General features: G+C 35.1%; 1 protein-coding gene across 1 annotated transcript in view; it reads right to left on the bottom strand.

The window, feature by feature from the left end:
• The window catches only part of TPO (thyroid peroxidase), a 39356-nt gene extending 20610 nt beyond the window's left edge, over positions 1-18746 (bottom strand). Inside the window, exons 1-6 of the mRNA XM_085218448.1 lie at positions 18653-18746; positions 16927-17011; positions 12370-12539; positions 10032-10164; positions 5368-5497; positions 2560-2766 (exon numbers count right to left, since the gene is read on the bottom strand). Coding sequence (XP_085074574.1) covers positions 2560-2766; positions 5368-5497; positions 10032-10164; positions 12370-12539; positions 16927-17011; positions 18653-18746 — 819 coding nt within the window. The remainder of the gene's footprint in view (positions 1-2559; positions 2767-5367; positions 5498-10031; positions 10165-12369; positions 12540-16926; positions 17012-18652) is intronic.
• Between the last annotated feature and the right edge of the window lie 268 nt (positions 18747-19014).

The raw sequence follows: 19014 nt of genomic DNA, 5'->3' as shown, positions 1-19014 counted from the left end.
CTTTTCTAATCTGCACAGCCAAGAGCTGCCTTTCCCAAATAAAAGCCCTGGAGTGGCCATATGGCTGAGCACATTTGTCCTCTCATGTGTTTGAATTTTCCCCTGGTGCCCCTGTTCTAGGTACACTGCAAGAGTACAAACAGCAGCTTCTGTGTTTGCACTGTTGGATAATACCTCATTGATTTCAATACCTCTGGAAACCAGCTGCAGTGTCTTCATATAGAAAATGAATGCATGAAACTAACCATGGCTGTTTTCCAAATATTTGTCAGGTAGATGTTAACTTTACTGAAGACTTGACAAAAGTGGTCACAAAATACTAGATATATAACAAAAGCAAAAGAACCACCATCTTCATATCTGTCCTTCTTTAAGCTGTGAATAACAGAGGAACAAAAAGAGGCTGAAAATTAATGGAACTATAGTAAAGTAATGAATCCACAAGTCAGAAAACTTATCTAAAACAGGATTGCATCTGAATTTCTTTATTTTTCCTTCCCATGGCCATTCTGGTTATCAGACACTGAATTCCAAGGGTGATCATTAGTCCTGTCATGACCCTACTCCTCTGGTAGTCTATATAATACTGTGCAAGAGCAGCTTCTGGGCCAGATTCATAGCCAAATTTAGGACATATACATGTAATTTTTCTTCACAGCAAGTTGAAACACACTTGGTGATGAAACTCTTCACAATTCCAAGATTGGAGTTGTGGGAAATGAAGGACTTAGGTTTGGAGTCCTTTGTAGAAGATCCCTTAAACTGCCTTCCTTTTTGAGCTGGTGGGATTTCTAGGCAGCTTAAACTAGTCAGAGATCAATGACTAGATGCCCGTGGTTCCTGTGATTCATGTTTGATTCAAACTATGAAGAACAGTATGAGCCTGTTCTCAATTTAAAAGTCTAATTACTAATTACTTTTTATGAGTATGAGGGCTTTTACTTTCACATGAGAATGAGGGCTTTTTGAAGTTAAAGATCAGTATTGGTTATACATATGCCATGTAGAAAAACAAGAATCATAGTCTTTCAAAGATTTCTGCAGTTTTATATCTATGGTATAGTAAGGAAACCATATTTTAAAAATGGGATACAATATGTAATCATATTCTGTCATAAGGTGGCTTCACTCTCTACCTCCTTCATCAGGTCATGTGAAGTGCTGCTCATCAGGGATGGGCTTTCTGCCCCAGTGTGTCCTAATAAAGGAACGGGAATATTTCTGTGATTATTAATTAAGAGCATAAAGACAGGAAATCATGTACTAGCCGAAAGATGTAAATTTGAGCCAGATAGAAATTCGTACATTTTTGTCATTGTGGCTAAATCAGGTTAACCAGTCACTCATATTTTAAATACTTAAGATATGATTTGAGAATTTGACTTCCTAAGACGTCTGTGTTCTTTTTGAACACTCTTAAGCTATGACTGCTGACTTTCAATAGTCCAAATCTCTAAGAGAGAATAAATTTACCTGACTGTGGTAAAAATGCAGGTAGTCATTAATTTCACTTAACACTCCTTAGGGATTAACTCACTGACTGGAAGATGAGCCACCTTTCAACACAGGGCCTAATTCAGCTCTCTTAACAGTCAGAAGAATATTTTTCTTTGTGTTTAATTGAAGTGGAATGAGGCACTTAAATCAAAAGCAGACTCTGGTACACTCATCAGTTACATTTTGTTATGGGAAAAGAGTTTTCTACTCTGATGGAATTTGCACGCTATGCAAACTTCAGTGCATAAAGAAGCTGATCAGTAATTAAGATCCAGCCCAAAGAAAAGTAATTTACATTGCTCTGAACACAAATTCATGCATCAGTTTAAGGGTTATGACAAACATAACCCTCCTGCCGAATAAAGCAATGGCGTGTGTTTTGAGAAACAAAAAATGCATTTTGACTTTGCCAATCGCCTTTTTTTTTTTTTAGTGAAAGAATGCTTATACTTTCAAATCAATTGACGAAATAGAATTCTATATTTATATCAATTTACATTCTTTTTAATTCACTAACAAGCTTTGAATTCAAATTTTCCATCTATACAAAGCAAAGATGTGATGTATGTAACTTTCAGCAACCCCTTCCAGACTATTTTATAAGTACATTGAAACATCTTTCTGCAAGTTTGCATTAGCTGCTGGAAATATCTATGCTTGCACTGAGTGAAGGTAAATTCCTTTCACTTTAGCTGGCTGGCAATTTAAAAACAGAATTATTTCTTATCTGTTTCTCTATTCAGAACATTGACACATGAAAACAATAACACAGGGGGAGACATAAGGTTTCTCTGACACATAAACTTGAGAAGTAGAAAAATATATTTGTGCTAAGTACTGTAGCTGTAATTTGTTATCTCTGTAAAGCAATTTAAATCCGTACCTGTTTCATGTTATAATTACACTAGATATCAATACTTCTATCACCATCTGCTGTACTGTTGATGATCTATCAATTTTCCTTGCAATTATTTTAGCATATGTATATCTCTAATGTATTTTACATTATTCACTTGTCTAGGGCCTGGAGTTTGTCTTAAAGAAATTCATTTAAAGTCTTACCTTTATCGGAAAGCATGGATTTTGTCTTTCACATGTCATCTGACACTCCTTTCCTGTTAAAAAGCTGGTTCTACTTATGCTCTGAGGTGTGAATGAAATGTCATGGTCTATATACTGTCCCCACACCATAATGATGTCAGAATATAGGTTGTCTTCAGTGATAGCCTCATTAGATGCGTGAATTATCTTCCTTGTCACCTCTCGAACCTGAGAAAAGAACTAATTTACCTTGAGTGTCAAGTAGTACTTACTTCTCACAATCTGATAAAACAGTAAAATCAGGATGAACAGTAATAAAAGGTATCTCCTCCCACAACCCCTCCTTGGAATACTTCATATTGCAGAGTACTTTTAATGGCTTGCTTGAAGAAAAGGAAAAAAAGAAAAGAAAACAAAACCAAAATCTCCAGACAGTGTTAGTTCTGTTCAGGAGCTGAAACACCGGTGCCCAGTGGAGATTAAGATGTTAAGTTTTCCTATGTATTTGCCAAATGAGCTGTGTATCTTTGATCTGTTCCTCCTCAGATAATTTTGCAAACCTTGTGTTTTTTTTTTATACTACCTATAAGTTTCCTTTCTATTTTTTTGTTTTCTTTTCCTTTGACAAATGGATTCTGCAGAGCAACCTCAGATCAGCATGGATACACATCGGTTCTGGGCTGTTCTGCATAAAGAGAGCATCTTATGCAGCCCATAAGACAGGCACGGTAGCAAATACATGGTAGCTGGAAACTCTGCTTCATTATTCCAGGTCGGGAGAAGCCACAAAGTATTTCCTGAATCACTTCTGTGAAAACTGCACAGAGATACAGACACTCTTAGAGGGAACATGTGGAAACACCAACGCTATATGCTCAACCGACATTGATTGCTAACTGAAGCCATTGGAGCAAAATCAGCAGTCAGTTTGATATGATTAAGATATTGATATTACGCACAAATTCCTCCCTCATGCTGCAAAACATTCCATCAATTAGGAGTCAGGTAGTTGAAAGGGCAGCATGTAAAGTAGAGTAAAAGCCTGTAATAAATATGAGGGTTATATAATAAATGCATAAGGCAGATATAGTTAAATAGAATTGGTGAGGACAAGCAGCAACATGGGACTTGCTAAGAACACCAGTCTTTATACTGAAATAGTCCAGGGTAAAGATACATGGCACTCATCAGAAATACAAGTCCTGATATCAGTATTTGAATAACTTTCATGGTCACAAGTTTCAAAGTTTTTTTCTTCTAGTTCGGAAGATTTTCTAATTGGAGTTAAAGTTCTCAACTCTGTTGTATTCTATCACTTTACAATAATTCGCAAACTTCAAAGAATCATAAAATGGCTTAGGTTGGAAAAGATCTTAAAGATACATGAGCTCCCACTCCCTACCATGGGCAGAGTAGCCAATCACTAGATCAGGCTACATGACCCTACCTGGCCTTGAACATCTCAGGTTGGACTTATAGCTTACATTCTCTTTATTTACTAGTTTCTTTATAAAGATTATGAGTAGTTAGTGAACAGCAAAAAAAAAAAAAAAAAAAAAAAAAAAAAAAGATGGAATAATGTAAATGGGGAAAAACAGCTATGACACTAATTTTATCATATCTTCCAATTAAAACAGTGTAGCTTCCTGGTTGTCAGATATGATCAAATTCTATGAAACCATGTAAGGTTTTTTAAATGTGTTTTACTTTACAACTATGTACTGTAATGAATCTAAAAATAGGCAGTTTATAAAGCCTGGAAATTTACTTGTGCAAATGTCAGATTTTCCTCTCCAAGCACTAAATTATGTAGCTTAGAGAGAATGTTATTTAATTAACAACATGAGTTGCAGGTGACATTAACACTAAATTCTCTTTTTCATCCTTATTAAACATGTGGTGGTTAAAATAACAAGATTTTGAGCCCATTAAAAGTCAAGTTTCAGGAAATGCTGACAAACTAGGAATAGTAAGTCTAGCTCAAATCATTGTACACTGCAATGGGACTTTTTCACTCCCCTACGCAGATACATTTCATTCAAACTCTCCTCCCCACTATTTATTAAGCATACAGGCTGCAAAGATTTGTAAATACTGCAAAGTCTTCTTAACTTAGTAAATTGAACTTTCTGAAAAATAAAATTCTGGTTTTATAGTAATATTTTTCAGCTAAGGTATGTTATTCAAGGTGGCAACATTGTGTATTTGTACACATATAATACATATAGATTACACATGTTGTATATGCATTATATTTATTTAGTTAACAGCCATTCTTGTCTTCCTTTCCTGAATAAGGAGTCATAAATTCATCAGCAAATTTATGTAGGAACAAAATTCTGGAGACCAAGTGGTGCAACTTTGTGTTGCAAGAAAGAAATAGGCTATTTAGAGCTCCAGGAGCATCAAGCTCTTGACTCTTAGAGATTTCCAATGAGGGATACTCCAGAACTAGTCTAGTTAGTTTATTGTGACTTTTAATTTTTCTCACAGCAAAGCATTTTTCTTATATCAAGAAAAATACGGAGCAACTTGTAGCTGTTGACTCTTGCTTTGCCAGTGTGCGTCACTGTGAAAAAGTATCTTCCTCTTTCTGTAACGTCCTCTTCAGCATGAGGGTACTGTGTCTAGGTGTCTACCCTCTGGTTACTTTCCTTAAGGCTGAGCAATAACAACCCTGTGTCCACTGGTTGCTCTGCAACTGAAGGGTGTCCTGCCTGCTCTTCCTATGGTCCAACTTTTTTTGCTGTTTGATTTATTGATGTAAATGGAAGTGTTTTTGTGGCAGATATGTTTATGGCCAATATTTCACATGGTATACTTTCTAACCAGGGGTAGCTGGACTCCATTGTATTGAACACTGGGATCCCATCCTCGAGGTTGACTGAGTCCATCTTCATAGGTTGGTGGGAGCCATCTAGCCAAGGCTGTGTTGGATGCTCCCCATCTAGTATGTTCCCTGGGAAAAAAAGAAGAAAACAAAGAAAAATTGCACATAAAGAATCCTCACCTCTGCATAATTCTGAATATAAAATAATAATCAGCCACAGGACAATATTTCCTTGTAACAAGATGTTCAGATAATGATCTTGGCAAAGGAATCAATGATTGGCCTTCACATATGCCAACATCAATTTAACAAAAAGGGATGCTATCTGACTCATGTTTCTAATTTATGTTGGCTACCTTTTGATATCTTTGAAGTACTTGTCCATGTTCTGACTTCCTGATAATGAAATTACATTCCTATAGAGTCAGAAATACTGGGTTTTCACATTTTTAAAAAGATGCTTGTTCAGAGCAATAGCTTGGGAATCAAGATTTAGGAGAATATGATGGAGCCTTACTATAAAAGTGAAGAAAGCTGAAAAGAAAAAATGGGTACTAGTCATACAGAAGCAATCATTTAACAAGATCTAAGAAGAAAGAAGAATGAAAGGAGAATGATGCCTTAAACTGTTGGATTCAGTGGCAGAGCTCCTACTGGTTGCATCTGGTTTTTTTTGGTTTTTTTTTTTTTTTTTGGGAAGGCCTATGAACAAGCCTAAGCTCTTGTATGCATTTAGTTGTTAAAATCATCCAGCTTTCCTCCAATCAACAACTGGCTGCGCACACCTTGGGATTAATGCAGACCAGATTTCCATGCTGCAGTCAGCCTTTTTGGAAGAAGGTAGGGGTGTAAAATGGCTCAGAAAAGAGTTTAAGTGCAAAAGAATGTAGATAGCATTAAGGTCATCCTTGATTAAATAGTCATGAAATTATTCATGGTCTTTTCATTTATTAGTTCAGTCATTGAGTCCTGGGCTTGACCCAGTTAATTTTACTACTATCATGAAAATTTCTATTTTCCCTAAGTGCAGACTATTTTAGGTGATTTTTTAATGTTTGTCGATTTTCTTTACATGATCTGTGCAATATATTTTATTATTGGTAAATATATAAGATATTAACAAAAAATAAAATTTTAGAAATGCATGCAGTGATCTCTGACAGTTAGTAGAAATATAGCATGTTACAACAAGTTTATATTTCTATTGGGTACTAAAGATAGAGCAGTTACTTTATTAATCCTTCATTGATCTTTAGCACACTGATATGACTCAATTTGCCAAGTAATATGATAGAATAATGCACTTAATTATCTACAATAATTCACATTTGAAGGTTGAAGTATGTTTCAATAAGGCATTCAAATTAGTTACAGTTGATTTGTCTTCATTGAAATTGCATAAAATACTTCACATAGTGTAGTGCTATTTCACTCAATTAAAAATAATGAAATGTTAATTTTGCTGCTTAACTAGTGATTTTTCTCCTGATTGCTTTTATATTGTAGCAGCTCACTGGAATGCTACTTTATTAAAACCCTTCTCAGATGCCTTGTTATTATTCTATTAAACATGTTGATGTCTTGGAATCTTGCATGAGTTATGTTTTATCTAGGGTAGATGAAATAATGAGAATTTGGTATCATTATACACTTATAGAGTAGACAAATTTGATAATGGTTCATTCTGTTTCTTGGAAGTGGAACTTTTCCTTCACTTGTGAAACAGTAGAATTACACTATCTGGATATTGCTTTGTCTCTCTGGAATTTTGAGATACTTCTTACTATCCAGATTTATGTCATTTGAATGACACCTAGCTCTTATTTAAGTGAAGCTGCCATTCAAAAGGAAACATCTCAATTTCTTTTCATAGTCAGAGGATTCAGTCAGGATTGGACATTCTTTACCCTGGATGTACCATATTCAAATCCATAATTCCTACAGTATTAGAGCTTCAAACTAACCATCAGGTTCTTGCCTGGTAAAACTATTAAAGGCACAAAAATTAAACAAAAATCTGACAGATGAATTTCCTCCTAGATGCTCAAATAGCAAGCATAAAAAAAAATTTTATATAGTCATCTAAACTCCCGGCATCAACCCAGAAAAAGAGACACCTCATGAATGCCACTCTGTCATCCTGTACTATCTCTCACTATCAGGAACAACTGATGACACAATCTTGCAGTAGAAATATCAGTATCTCAGAAAGGTAAGATTAGAGGATATTAATTTGCACTATGAGATGCCTTTCTTTTAGTACCTGTAATTTCTCTACCTTTGAATCACTTTCATTGCCCTAAATATTAAACAACAACAACAACAACAAACAAACAAACAAACACAAACAAAAAAAAAACCCACAACACAGATCAATGCAATTAGTTGGGATAAAAATGAACAAACAGAGGAAACCAACTTTGGTGTACCTTATCTTCCAATTCTCTTAATTATTATCATACATTTCTTTTGCTTATTATCCACACATAAGCCTTCAGACACACAAAAATGTAAAATTTGTTGATATGTGTTACAAGTGAATGAGGATAATGATGGGAATGTTTAATGTCATGACAATATTCTCCAAAGAAAGCCATGCTCGTGCTGTTCTGTTATGTCTTTGTTCTAGGAGTTTTATGCAAAAATAAACTCTGTGCTGGCAGAATAAATATTTTGTAATTGTGCTGATTTGTCCCAAACATGCAAATTGATTAAACAAAGAATCTGTTAAGAGATTCCAACCTCACTTTTAAACATATTTAACCAGGTTTTTGTTTTTGTTTGTTTTTCTTTTTTTCTTACATGCCAATTAATTTTATGGATGTGAATTTTGTTTTTAAATGCTACCTAAGAAATGCAGGATTTTCTGACGTAAAGCACAGGTGTACATTCCTACTGGGTAACTAAAATCATTAATATAATTAAATGCTTTCCACTTGAAATTGCAGCTGTAAAACAGGGAAAATTATGGACCAGTTCTTTTTGTTAATGTTTGCAGTTTTAAGTTGTCTTACATTACAGAATTTGTTGTTTACATTGCAGTATAACAAACCTTTTCAGCTGATGTACTGCAGTAAAGCTTGAGATATTTCAAGATACAAAGTTTTAGACTAAGTTCTAACCTGATGGTTTCAAAGTCTGTTTTTTGTTACCTTGCATCTTCTACAGTTGTCTACAGACAAATTTGTCTAAAATAAGACAAATATGAAATGTAGTTTAAACACTGGTTTGCTACAATCATACAACTACACAAAGTAGAAAACACCAACTAAAGACTAACCAGACTCCATGGATCAGTTACTCCAGCCAGTTTTAGAAACCTCTTTACACATCCTTGTATTACTCAAGTTACCACAGAGAAAACAATGTTTTAACTTACCACAATTGTTATTCTCTCCTGAAATGAAGAGAAAGACCTTAGTAACAATGCCTGCATATTAGAAGTTTCAGCTGTGTTCTTATATTTGGCTGCTCGGCCAATATTTTCAAGCACCAACAGAATTGTCAGGGCAAATATTGTATCAACTGTTATTTCAGGTTCCAAGCAATTTTGCAAGTGCCTAGGGGAATTCACGTATATCCAGATAGATTTATAACATTGATGCATATCGGGTTGTGTCCTTTTGACAAAGAGCTTAACATGCACATTCCTTACAAATGACTTGTGATGCAGAAATCCTGATTCATCTCATTAAAACTGAGTGATTTAATAATAAAAGTGCAGAATGTTACCACTGTTCAGTCACCATACTGCAGAATGCCTTAATCTGTGTAATGCTAATGGTCTTCCATTTACAGCTCTGCAGTAGCATATGATTGCAGCCTGACTTTTCATTTGTGACCTTAAGCCTAGGTATCCTGAGGGTAAATATAAATACCATTTATCCTTATACTCAAAAGGTCTCTTATTCTCCATTTTATATCCTTACTGTATTGAAGTATTGAAGTATTTTGAAAACACAATATGTTAAGATGAGTTTTGTAGGAAACAATCCTGACTTATATCAGGGTACAAGTAGATAAAAGGTAAACAATAAACATTCAGATAGCCAATCAGCACATTCGTAAAAATAGAAATGTAAAACTAAATATATCACCTAGAAATTTTATGCGTATGTTCACTAAGTATTAAAGTTGCGAGAGAATAAAAAAAATGAGAATTTATTTGAATTTCTTATTGCTCATTGAGAAGAAGTAATTCTTTTCTGTTTGATATTGCTCTAATTTAATGAAAGATGGAAGTTGGGTTAGAATTCAGTCTGTTTAGTTTATGTAGAAAATGACATTTGCTGAATAAGTCCACCCTATGTTTAAAGCTCCTTACATAATCTTAGAAGCTTTCAAAGGGAGCTGCTCTGCAAAAATTAGTGTACTAAATTTGAGATAAAGAATCTCTACCCCTAGGAGCTTTAAGAGGTGCATCATTTAGACAGACAATGATCAAACTCATTCATCCAGTTTTTCTAGGAAAAATAAAGGTAAATTATTCAGTTTAAAGAAAAAGAAAGAAAGAAAGGAAAGAAAGAAGAAAGAAAAGAAGGAAAGAAGGAAGAAAGGAAAGAAGGAAGAAAGAAAGGAAAGAAGAAAGAAGAAAGAAGAAAGAAAGAAGAAAGGAAGACAGAAAGAGGAAAGATTTTCAGGGCATAATCCTTATCATACATACCTGTTATTGCAGGCACCAGTGATGAGTCGATACTTATTAGCTAAGCAATTGTTTGGACATTTTGGTGGCAACATATAACGCAGACATCCAGAAATGTTAGCAATCATAGTAAGCAGATCAGCTGATAAAAGATCTGTAAGAAAGAACCCGAATATTCTGTTGATATATGGTTTCTATGAGAGAAAATATTGTCAGCAGCAATAACAGCATTTGCTTTTCTTTCTGGGAAAGAGCATTAGTTAGATGTGCTGCAGTAGGTAGTCTTAGAGACTTAGAGGAGATAAGAAGTGAAGGGGAAGAGCTATTTTTATTATCTCATGAGTAGAGAACGAAAGGGAAGCCATCCATCTATAGCTGAGATCTGAGGTGAACCTTCTTTAATCTTCTCCTCTCTGCATTCTCTTCTCTTTCCATGCATTGTGGTCACATCATTTGGCCAGTCCACAGTTAAAATAAATGTGTAAAAAAATGTTGTATATGTACATATACATATGTTGTACATATGTCTATGTATATGCAGATGTATATACCAATGAACAAAATCTTGGGACTGGAAGGATGCTGAAATTTAAAGTGAGGATGGCTGACTATATAGCTACATTCAGAGTGGGAGAGGAACAGAATTATTACCCAGAATTTGAGGGCTAGGGAAAAACAGGCTGCATTTCTTTCATGTCAGGGCTCCCAGTATGAGTTCCGGCAACCTCTCCCACACACACCTGTATGTAAATACACGTAGGGCAGTTTGGAATTAAGGATGCAAATGAAGGAAGAGCAACACCCTTCCTGAAACTCTTGCCTTTCAAACCGACTGTAATCCTCATGTGACGAAACAAAATAGTAGAAGCAGCAAGTAACTATTGCCCCTTCCTCCTTACTGCTTCAGGTCAACCAGTCCCATCATTTATCTCTTCTGCTCATCCAACCTCAATCTAAATTGATTTAGTCCATTAATCAAGTGAAAAAATAGAAGTCAGAAACAAACAGACAAACAAAAAAAAAAGATTCAAGACTCAAATCATCTGAAAAATGTTTCACTGAGCAACTAGAATCTGTGCAAGGTAGTGGTGAGAACAGAGAGACAATGGGTTGTTTGACCAGCTATATAATTTTGCTATTATGCCCTAGCTACCCATGTTAAATGTGTGAGTACAGATGCATTCACATGTTAGTTCAGGTTCAAAGTCATGCTCAGAATCTAATTCCCACCATCAGTACTGCTTAGGTATTGATTCATATGTTTGCTTTAAAATGTTTTGTTCTTTGTTTCACAGAAAACTACCCTTTGACATGGCAAATAAAATGCATTGGGTCTATCCAACTTCTGTGCAGATTGTTTTAGTTCTGTAAACTTATGAGTTTTGTACACTCTGTGACTTAAAAATTCTAGTTCTTTTGAAACTGTACCAGTAGAAAGATCACTGAGAGTCTGTAAATGTACAAATATACAATACACTAACAGAAATATCTGTAGTTCTACAAAAGTCCCATTCATTTAGTAAGCCAGATGTTTCCTCAAGAAAAAGAAAAAAAAAGAAGAAAAAAGATAGCTGTAAATCTTTATGTTTGTCTACAACACTCTAATGCTTCGATGTCTTGAAAAATATTGCCATTGTATAATATCAAGATAGAGAATACATATTATAAATCTCCAGCTTGCTTTAGGCGAAGGAATTAAATTTTGAAGGAAAAAAAGAATCTGAATTTTTGGCTTTCCTGACATCAGGGACTCATCTTGAAATTAATCTTGAAATTCATCTTGAAAAAGAACTTTCCTTAGATAATTATACAATCACTGAACTTTATTTATTACCTCATTTTATTTCTCCAACAACAACAAAAAAAGTTGAAATATAAACAAAGTGATTGCAACTGCAATGTATTATTAATTTTGGAGATATGAAAATATTTTCTTAAAATGAGCTATCAGTAAGACCATCTATTTCAAGAGGTGATATATTTCAAACTGCCAGTGTCATAGAGTGATAGGAATATTTTGCTTGTAAGCTCTTTGTCTCAGAAGCACTAAACCCAAAAATATTTCACTATCAACAAGAAGTTTGCAACAATGCGGATATGCAATATGGTTCTGAGTTCACACAATGCCAATAGCAAAGCGCTGCTCTCCTCAACCGTAGGAACACAGTAAACTCTTCAGTAAAGAAAAATGTGAAACTGTGACTACATGGGGTGCTTTTAAGAAGAACAGGAAGAGCATCTTGGCCCCAGGATATTGACAAGATATCTGCCTAACGTAAAAAATAAAAAAAGTTAGTACAATTTTAATCTAAAGGACAATATTCAAGAAATCAACAGGGATTTTTACTGATGTATTTACCAGTTGGATGCAAAGAACGCCTGTGCTTCTGGCAAACATTTTGTTTCAACACTTGAATTGACATTTCCATTCGCTCCGCTGCTTGGGAAATATCTTGACTATCTCGTTCAGGAAATTTTGAGAAGGCCAGCAGTGAGATAGGACTTTCTATTCCCTTTCCTTGGCTATTTCTATAATAAAAATAAAACAATAAACTCATCAATAGGTGTACTTTTCTATGTTGGGTATATTCTAAGTTTGAGGTATAACTTGATCAAAGGATGTGCTGGGAAAGAAAAATGAAAACTACATTTTTACTTTGTTTTGCAATGAAAATTCTGGAAAGGACCCTTCTGTTCAGCACACACAACAGCATTAAAATTTGTATGAAGCTGTCAGGATGAAACAGAAACTGGTATGCTGGACAAAGCCTGCAGCACAAAGTAGCTGAGAAGACTCATGCAGAATAATCACAGTATAGATATCTCAATGAGGGGGTGGGTTCTAAGTGAGTAGGCTTCATTTTTATGTAACATTTAATATCACTGACCACCTCAATCATTACAAATAGATTCATGACTTGCCCTGTCACCAAGGAAACAACCACAGTAGTCTAGATGCTCTTTGCATCTGACAATTAGAAACGTATCTCCTCTCAGAGATGGTCCAAACACCTGCTTGTAGTGACTAGCTGTAGATGGAGTTTCAGCATTTAGTTTAGCAGGAGTTAATTATATAGTTACATGGCAATACGTTACTTAACCAGTCTGATCTTACCTTTAACTTTTAGCAGTTTATGTTTGATTAGACATCTTTTTAACTTAAACAGAAGAAAAACAGAATCATAGAACCACAGAATGGTTTGGGTTGAAAGGAATTTTATATATTACCTAGTTCCAAACCCCCTGCCAATGGATGGGACACCTTCCACTAGACCAAGTTGCTCAAAATCCATCTAAATGGGCCTCGAGCACTTCCACTGATGGGGCACCCACAACTTCTCTTGACAACATGCTCCAGTCTCATCACTCTCAGAGTGAAGAATTTTTCCCTTATATCTAATTTAAATCTATCTTCTTTCATTTTAAAGCCATTACCACTTATTCTGGAACTATATGCTCCTGTAAAAAGTCACTATCCAGTTTTCTTGTAAATATCTCTTAGGCACTTGTAAGGCCACCATGTGGTCTGTGCAGAACCTTCTCTTCTACAGGCTGACTAAACCCCTTTCTCTCAGCTTCACTACATAAAGAAATAATTCCAGCTCTATGATTATCACGTCACTCCTCTGGACTCACTCCAGCAGGCCCATGTCTTTCTATTTCCGAAGGCATGGAATGTACCCTCAGCAAGTTTGCTGATTATATGAAGCTGGAAGGAGTGGCTGGCACACCAAAAGGCTGTGCTGCCATTCAGTGGGACCTGGACAGACTGGAGAACATGGAGAAGGCAGGGAAACTTAAGGGGCTTAACAAGAACCAAGCGCAGCATCCTACATCTGGAGACAAATAACCTCGTGCCTCAGTACAGTCTGGAAGATGACTTGCTAGAAAGTAGATGGATCCTTCTCCTGTGGAGAAGGACCTGGGTGTCCTGGTGGACAACAGGATGACCATGAGTCAGCAGTGTGCCCTTGTGGCACAGTTTGTGGTATTAAAAATCCTGAAACATCTAGTTAGTCAGAAGAAAAGAAAGATGCCATAACCAAATGCAAGAACTAGGGCTTAGTATTTCATACATAAGGAAAATATTGCTCATACAACATGTAAAAAAAAATATGCATGAACAAGTAAACATTTCTCTATCAGTGAGTTACATGACAACCTCTGTAAAAATTAGTTAGAACAAAAACACAAAACCAACCTCTCTTAAGGAGAAGGTATGTCCCATACATCTTCTTCAACCTTTCTCTCAAATCTTACAGATTGTGTAAGATTATCACAATGGTTATTATTTTGTCAAACTTCTCTTTTCTTGCCTCTTTCCACTTCCTAATTCAATATATTCATGCTTCTAGCTCATACTCATGCTCTTAGAGATGAGCTCTGATTCTGGAAGGAGATGCTGTTTTTAGTCACTAATTTAAAAAAATTGTATTGATAATTTGTAATGAAGAAATAGCCCCATGAAGCTAATGACCTGTGATATTATTATTTGGAAGATGAGAGATATCTGGGAAGAAGACAGTTTATACTTGCCAGATGTTCAGATACTGAGTCTTAATGCAGATCAACATTAAAATATTAAGCATATTATTAAAAGCATATCTATATGCACAAAATAAATTCTCCAATGTACAAGCTATACATTGCCATCCAGCGTCTGATATTCTGAGATTTCTTTCTGTCTTGAATTAATGTATTTATAAAGCATTTTTTTTTTTAGAGATTCTAAGCCAGAACAAATGCCTTAGATATTTGCTGCCATCTGATCTCCCATAACAGCAGCACTGTGCAGAATATAAAGGGAGTATCTTTTGTTCATTCTTAAAATATGTATGTACATGGCTACTGTTGCTCTAAGACCAAGGTGGCACCAACTAAAGTATGATGCCAAGTGGGTTTCTGCAACTGTAATTATAACAATGGACTCAAAACATTGAAGATGATTTTGCAATTCATTATGCACATAGTCTCATGGATAGCCAATTTGAGTTGGCACAGATAGGGATCAAATACAACAAAACATGTTAAGTTGGAGGTTTTACAGTTCATATACTTTGAAACTGCTGAAACATGATAAACGAACAATTCAGGAATTCAAGTGATTATATTAAACAGCTGATGTGAGAAAACCTACTTGTCCAGATCAATCACAGTTCAAGGTTAAACTGAGGTCTGTGGAAAAAAAAACAGTTATTTTGACTCAGACAGCTTGTAGCTCAGACCCCTAGATCAGGAATTCAGCAAATTCAGGTTGGACTACTGAACGTGGAATGATTAGGAGTTTTCCCATTCTAACCTGAAAAATATACTGCCTTTTCATCTCAGAACTGCCTTTTCTGTCTCAGAGACAGCACTGAGCTCATCTGCATCGCACTGTAGTTTCCTTCAATTATTTGTAAGCCAAAGTAAAATGAATTTTCACAGCGCTGCGACCTCTATAACTTCCAGAATTTCAAATATGCAGTCAAATGCACTTGTTTCTTGTTTTTAGCCTTTGTGCTAACTAAAGCTTGAATTCAAGTATATAGCATTCTTTGTTGCAAAGGGAAAAAGCCCTAGCAGTTTTAGACTGATATGATATAAAAATGGAGAATTATATAATTTAGGGAGTTAAACACATTCCTTCCTCAAGATAATAATGAGATTAGATAATAGTTCAGTTCTCGGTACTTTGCAAAGTGCCAAGGACTTCTGTCTAAGAGGCAGGTGTTGAGCACGTATACCAGCCTGAATTAAAACAGCAAGAAGTCTCTCAACGAGCTGATTAAATTCACAAGGAACTGAATTAAATAAGAGCATGCAATAGAAATAGTTTTCACTTCTGGCAATGTTCATTTTTAACAGTCCTACTATTCTACACCAATTAACACAAGATCATATTATATTCTTATGGACAGGTTTCTAATACTGGAACAGGACACTCGTGCCTCTGATTGCAGAAAACAGGAAAGCATGTGCTTTAGTATTGATACTAACACACATCTTTGGATGCTCTGCTGACAGTGCAAGCCTTTGGCTGCTTGCAGGGTTAAATCTAAACTGCAAACAACATAAACAGTTCACATATTGCCTTTTACTAGCAATGTTCTGCCCAAGAAATACCCAAAGATTAAAAAAAATTCCTGTCAGATCAAATGCTTAATTTAAGTTTTGGATTATTGATCTAATTTTCAAGTGCCGCTGTTGAAACAGAAAAGGGAAGGGGAAGAAAGGAGAGAGAAAGAAAAGGAGGAGAGGGTAAAGGAAGGGAGAGGAGTAGGAGAAGAGAAAAAATATTATTTGTTTGCCTTTTCTGTAATATATATTTCTCAGTATATTTATAGTTATTAGTGAGCATCCCTCCTATGAGGAAAGGCTGAGAGAGCTGGGACTCCTCAGCCTGGAGAACAGGCGGCTCAAAGGTGGTCTGCAAGTACCAGTAAGGAGTGTGAAAATAGAATGGAGCCAGGTTCTTTTGATTGGTATCCAGTGCCAGTATGAAAACAAACTGGAAGATGAGAGTTTCTGTCTGAGCACTAGGAACACTTTTGTGCTGCACGGTGATGGAGTATTGGCACAGACTGCCCAGAGTGGGGTCTCCTTGGAGACCCCCCCCAAATCCACTTGGATGTGGTGTGGCATGCTGCTCTGGGTGTCCCTACTGGAGCAGGAACTGTGCTAAATGTCAACCTCAGACAGTATGTGACTGCTACTATTATAAAGGCTTTTAAAGGGACCTCTTCAAAGATAGGAACTTTGTGTAATGCCATACTTCATAGCCTATATATCCGTATATCTATATATCCAGCGTTTTGAGCAAAGTTAAAAAGCACAGTGACCCAGCGATTTATCTGGGGTGACTATACAGTTTCATTTTTATCAAACTTCTATTAGGAAAGCCTTTCGCTGAATAAAGTCACTTTTTATTTTTTACCTTTTCAGAGCATACTGTGTAGCGTAATCCACCAAATTAGAAGCCTTCTGGATAGCCTCAGTAATGCAGTTATCTTCACTTTCTTCTCAACAGAAAAATAAAACAATTAAAAAAAAAGATATATATATTAACATACATTTAAAAAACAAACAGGTTTGCAATATTGTCATATGCAATTATTCCCCATTAAATATATCTTTATTATTTAATGCTGTGTTTTCTGATCTTTCTGAAAAAGAAGGTAAGAGTAGTAAATCAATTCTTCCATAACATATGAAGTGTTAGGCTTTCCTTCATTTTCTTCCAGCATAAATCAAGCTACATACATTGTGTAGTACCATACTTACAGGTCCATCTGAAAATGTGGTGTTATGTGGGGATTATGCTCTGTAGGCTTCATGTGTATGTTGCATAAGGCTGTTCTTTGACTGAAAGGACAAGTCTGAGCTCCCCTCACAGGTAGCATGAGTCATTCATATGATTCATTTAATGTTATTCCAATATGTTACGTCTGAAAATACTTTTAAGTCTAAGTTAAAAATTGAGTCTGATCTTTATAGTTAACACAGACTTTTAAAATTTAATATTGCAAGATTTTTAATTATCTTTAAGGGTTTTATCTCTGAGAATTATATTTTGCTTACAGTGTTTTTCATCTTGTGATATTGATTTAGTCTCTAATCTAGAAGAGAAGATCCATCTTCTATACCTGAATTCCACTCTCTCACATTCTATTTATTCATATATTCATTTTGTGTTAACTAACTTAAAATATAACCTTATTTTAAACTACCAGCAATTAATACGGGAGCATCAAACAGAGAATCCACTATAGAAAAATCAATCTGATCCTGTTTCACAGAGATGGTCCAAAATCTACTTACCATCTAAAGTAATGTCTTGGATATTGGTTCACGGGTTATTATTTTATAGTATGGATATCACTGTATTTATTTATATCATTTTATTTTATTTGTGATTCTACAATAACTTCAGATGAAAACATTCCTAAGATCTTTCCCTTCCAAACTGTATCTAACAATTATAAAAATCAATTAAGGAAATGCAAATATTGAAAAATAAATATTGAAAAATCTTGGTTTTTTACAATCTTTAGTAATGTAAAATCAGCCTCTTGAAAATTATTCCTTCAAAATTCAATCTTATACCAGTCTACCAAACCTTACTAATTTAGATTGATCAGATATAAAATAAATAGCTCCAGTATTTAAAAATATGGGATTTTATCATTTGAATATAGGTGCTTCTGCAATCTGAGATGCTTTAAAGTCCCTTCACTAACCAGAGGGTGCTAATGGGAACAGATGCATGGAGAAGTGTAACCTTGTGGGACATCAGCACTGTGTCAGCTGGCACATCGCATGGCAACTGACTGTAGTCCAGAGTGAGTAAAGGTAGCAATTGTCACTCTGGTAGACAAATCCAACAATCATGTTTCTAAACATTACAGCTGACATATGGATGCCACTAAGAAAATTAAATCACTCTTAGACATACGTACAGACATAACCAAAATATGCTGCATATGCTGTGTTCTCCCTTGTCAAGAGATGAAGCTGTATTTGGAAAGAAAGTGCTCATGGAATAATCCTCATGGAAGTCAGATTGAGTATTTTGCACATTAAAAAAAAAAAGAAAAAAAGAGAAAGAAAGAAAAGATTAAACTAAATTGCTAGATGAAATAAAATTATATGCTGTTACTTACCAAAGAGGACATCTTTACCTGTCTGAAGGAAAGAGAAGAAAACAGCTGTGAAGGCTATAGCTGCTGAAATTCCCAAAACAATTAACACTTTCATCTAGAAAAAAGAAGAGGGAACTGTTTACAAAATATATACCTTCATTTGATAGATAATTATAAGCCATATTATAAATAATTTCTTGTGCAAGGTAAATTTTACCATTAAATTATATTTGTAGCGAAACTTTTGAGTATGTTATTGAAATTTTAAATATTCATTTTTTAGAAATAATCATATATATATATTTTTTTTTCCTATTTTCATTTCTTACTAATTCTTTTGCCCTTTGGGAAACTTCTAGCACAAGGAGATACAACATTTTTCT

This window comes from Meleagris gallopavo, chromosome 2 (assembly GCF_905368555.1).
Source record: "Meleagris gallopavo chromosome 2, MGAL_WU_HG_1.1, whole genome shotgun sequence".
NCBI classification, from domain to species: Eukaryota; Metazoa; Chordata; class Aves; order Galliformes; family Phasianidae; genus Meleagris; species Meleagris gallopavo.
This window is presented reverse-complemented; position numbering and strand designations above follow the sequence as displayed.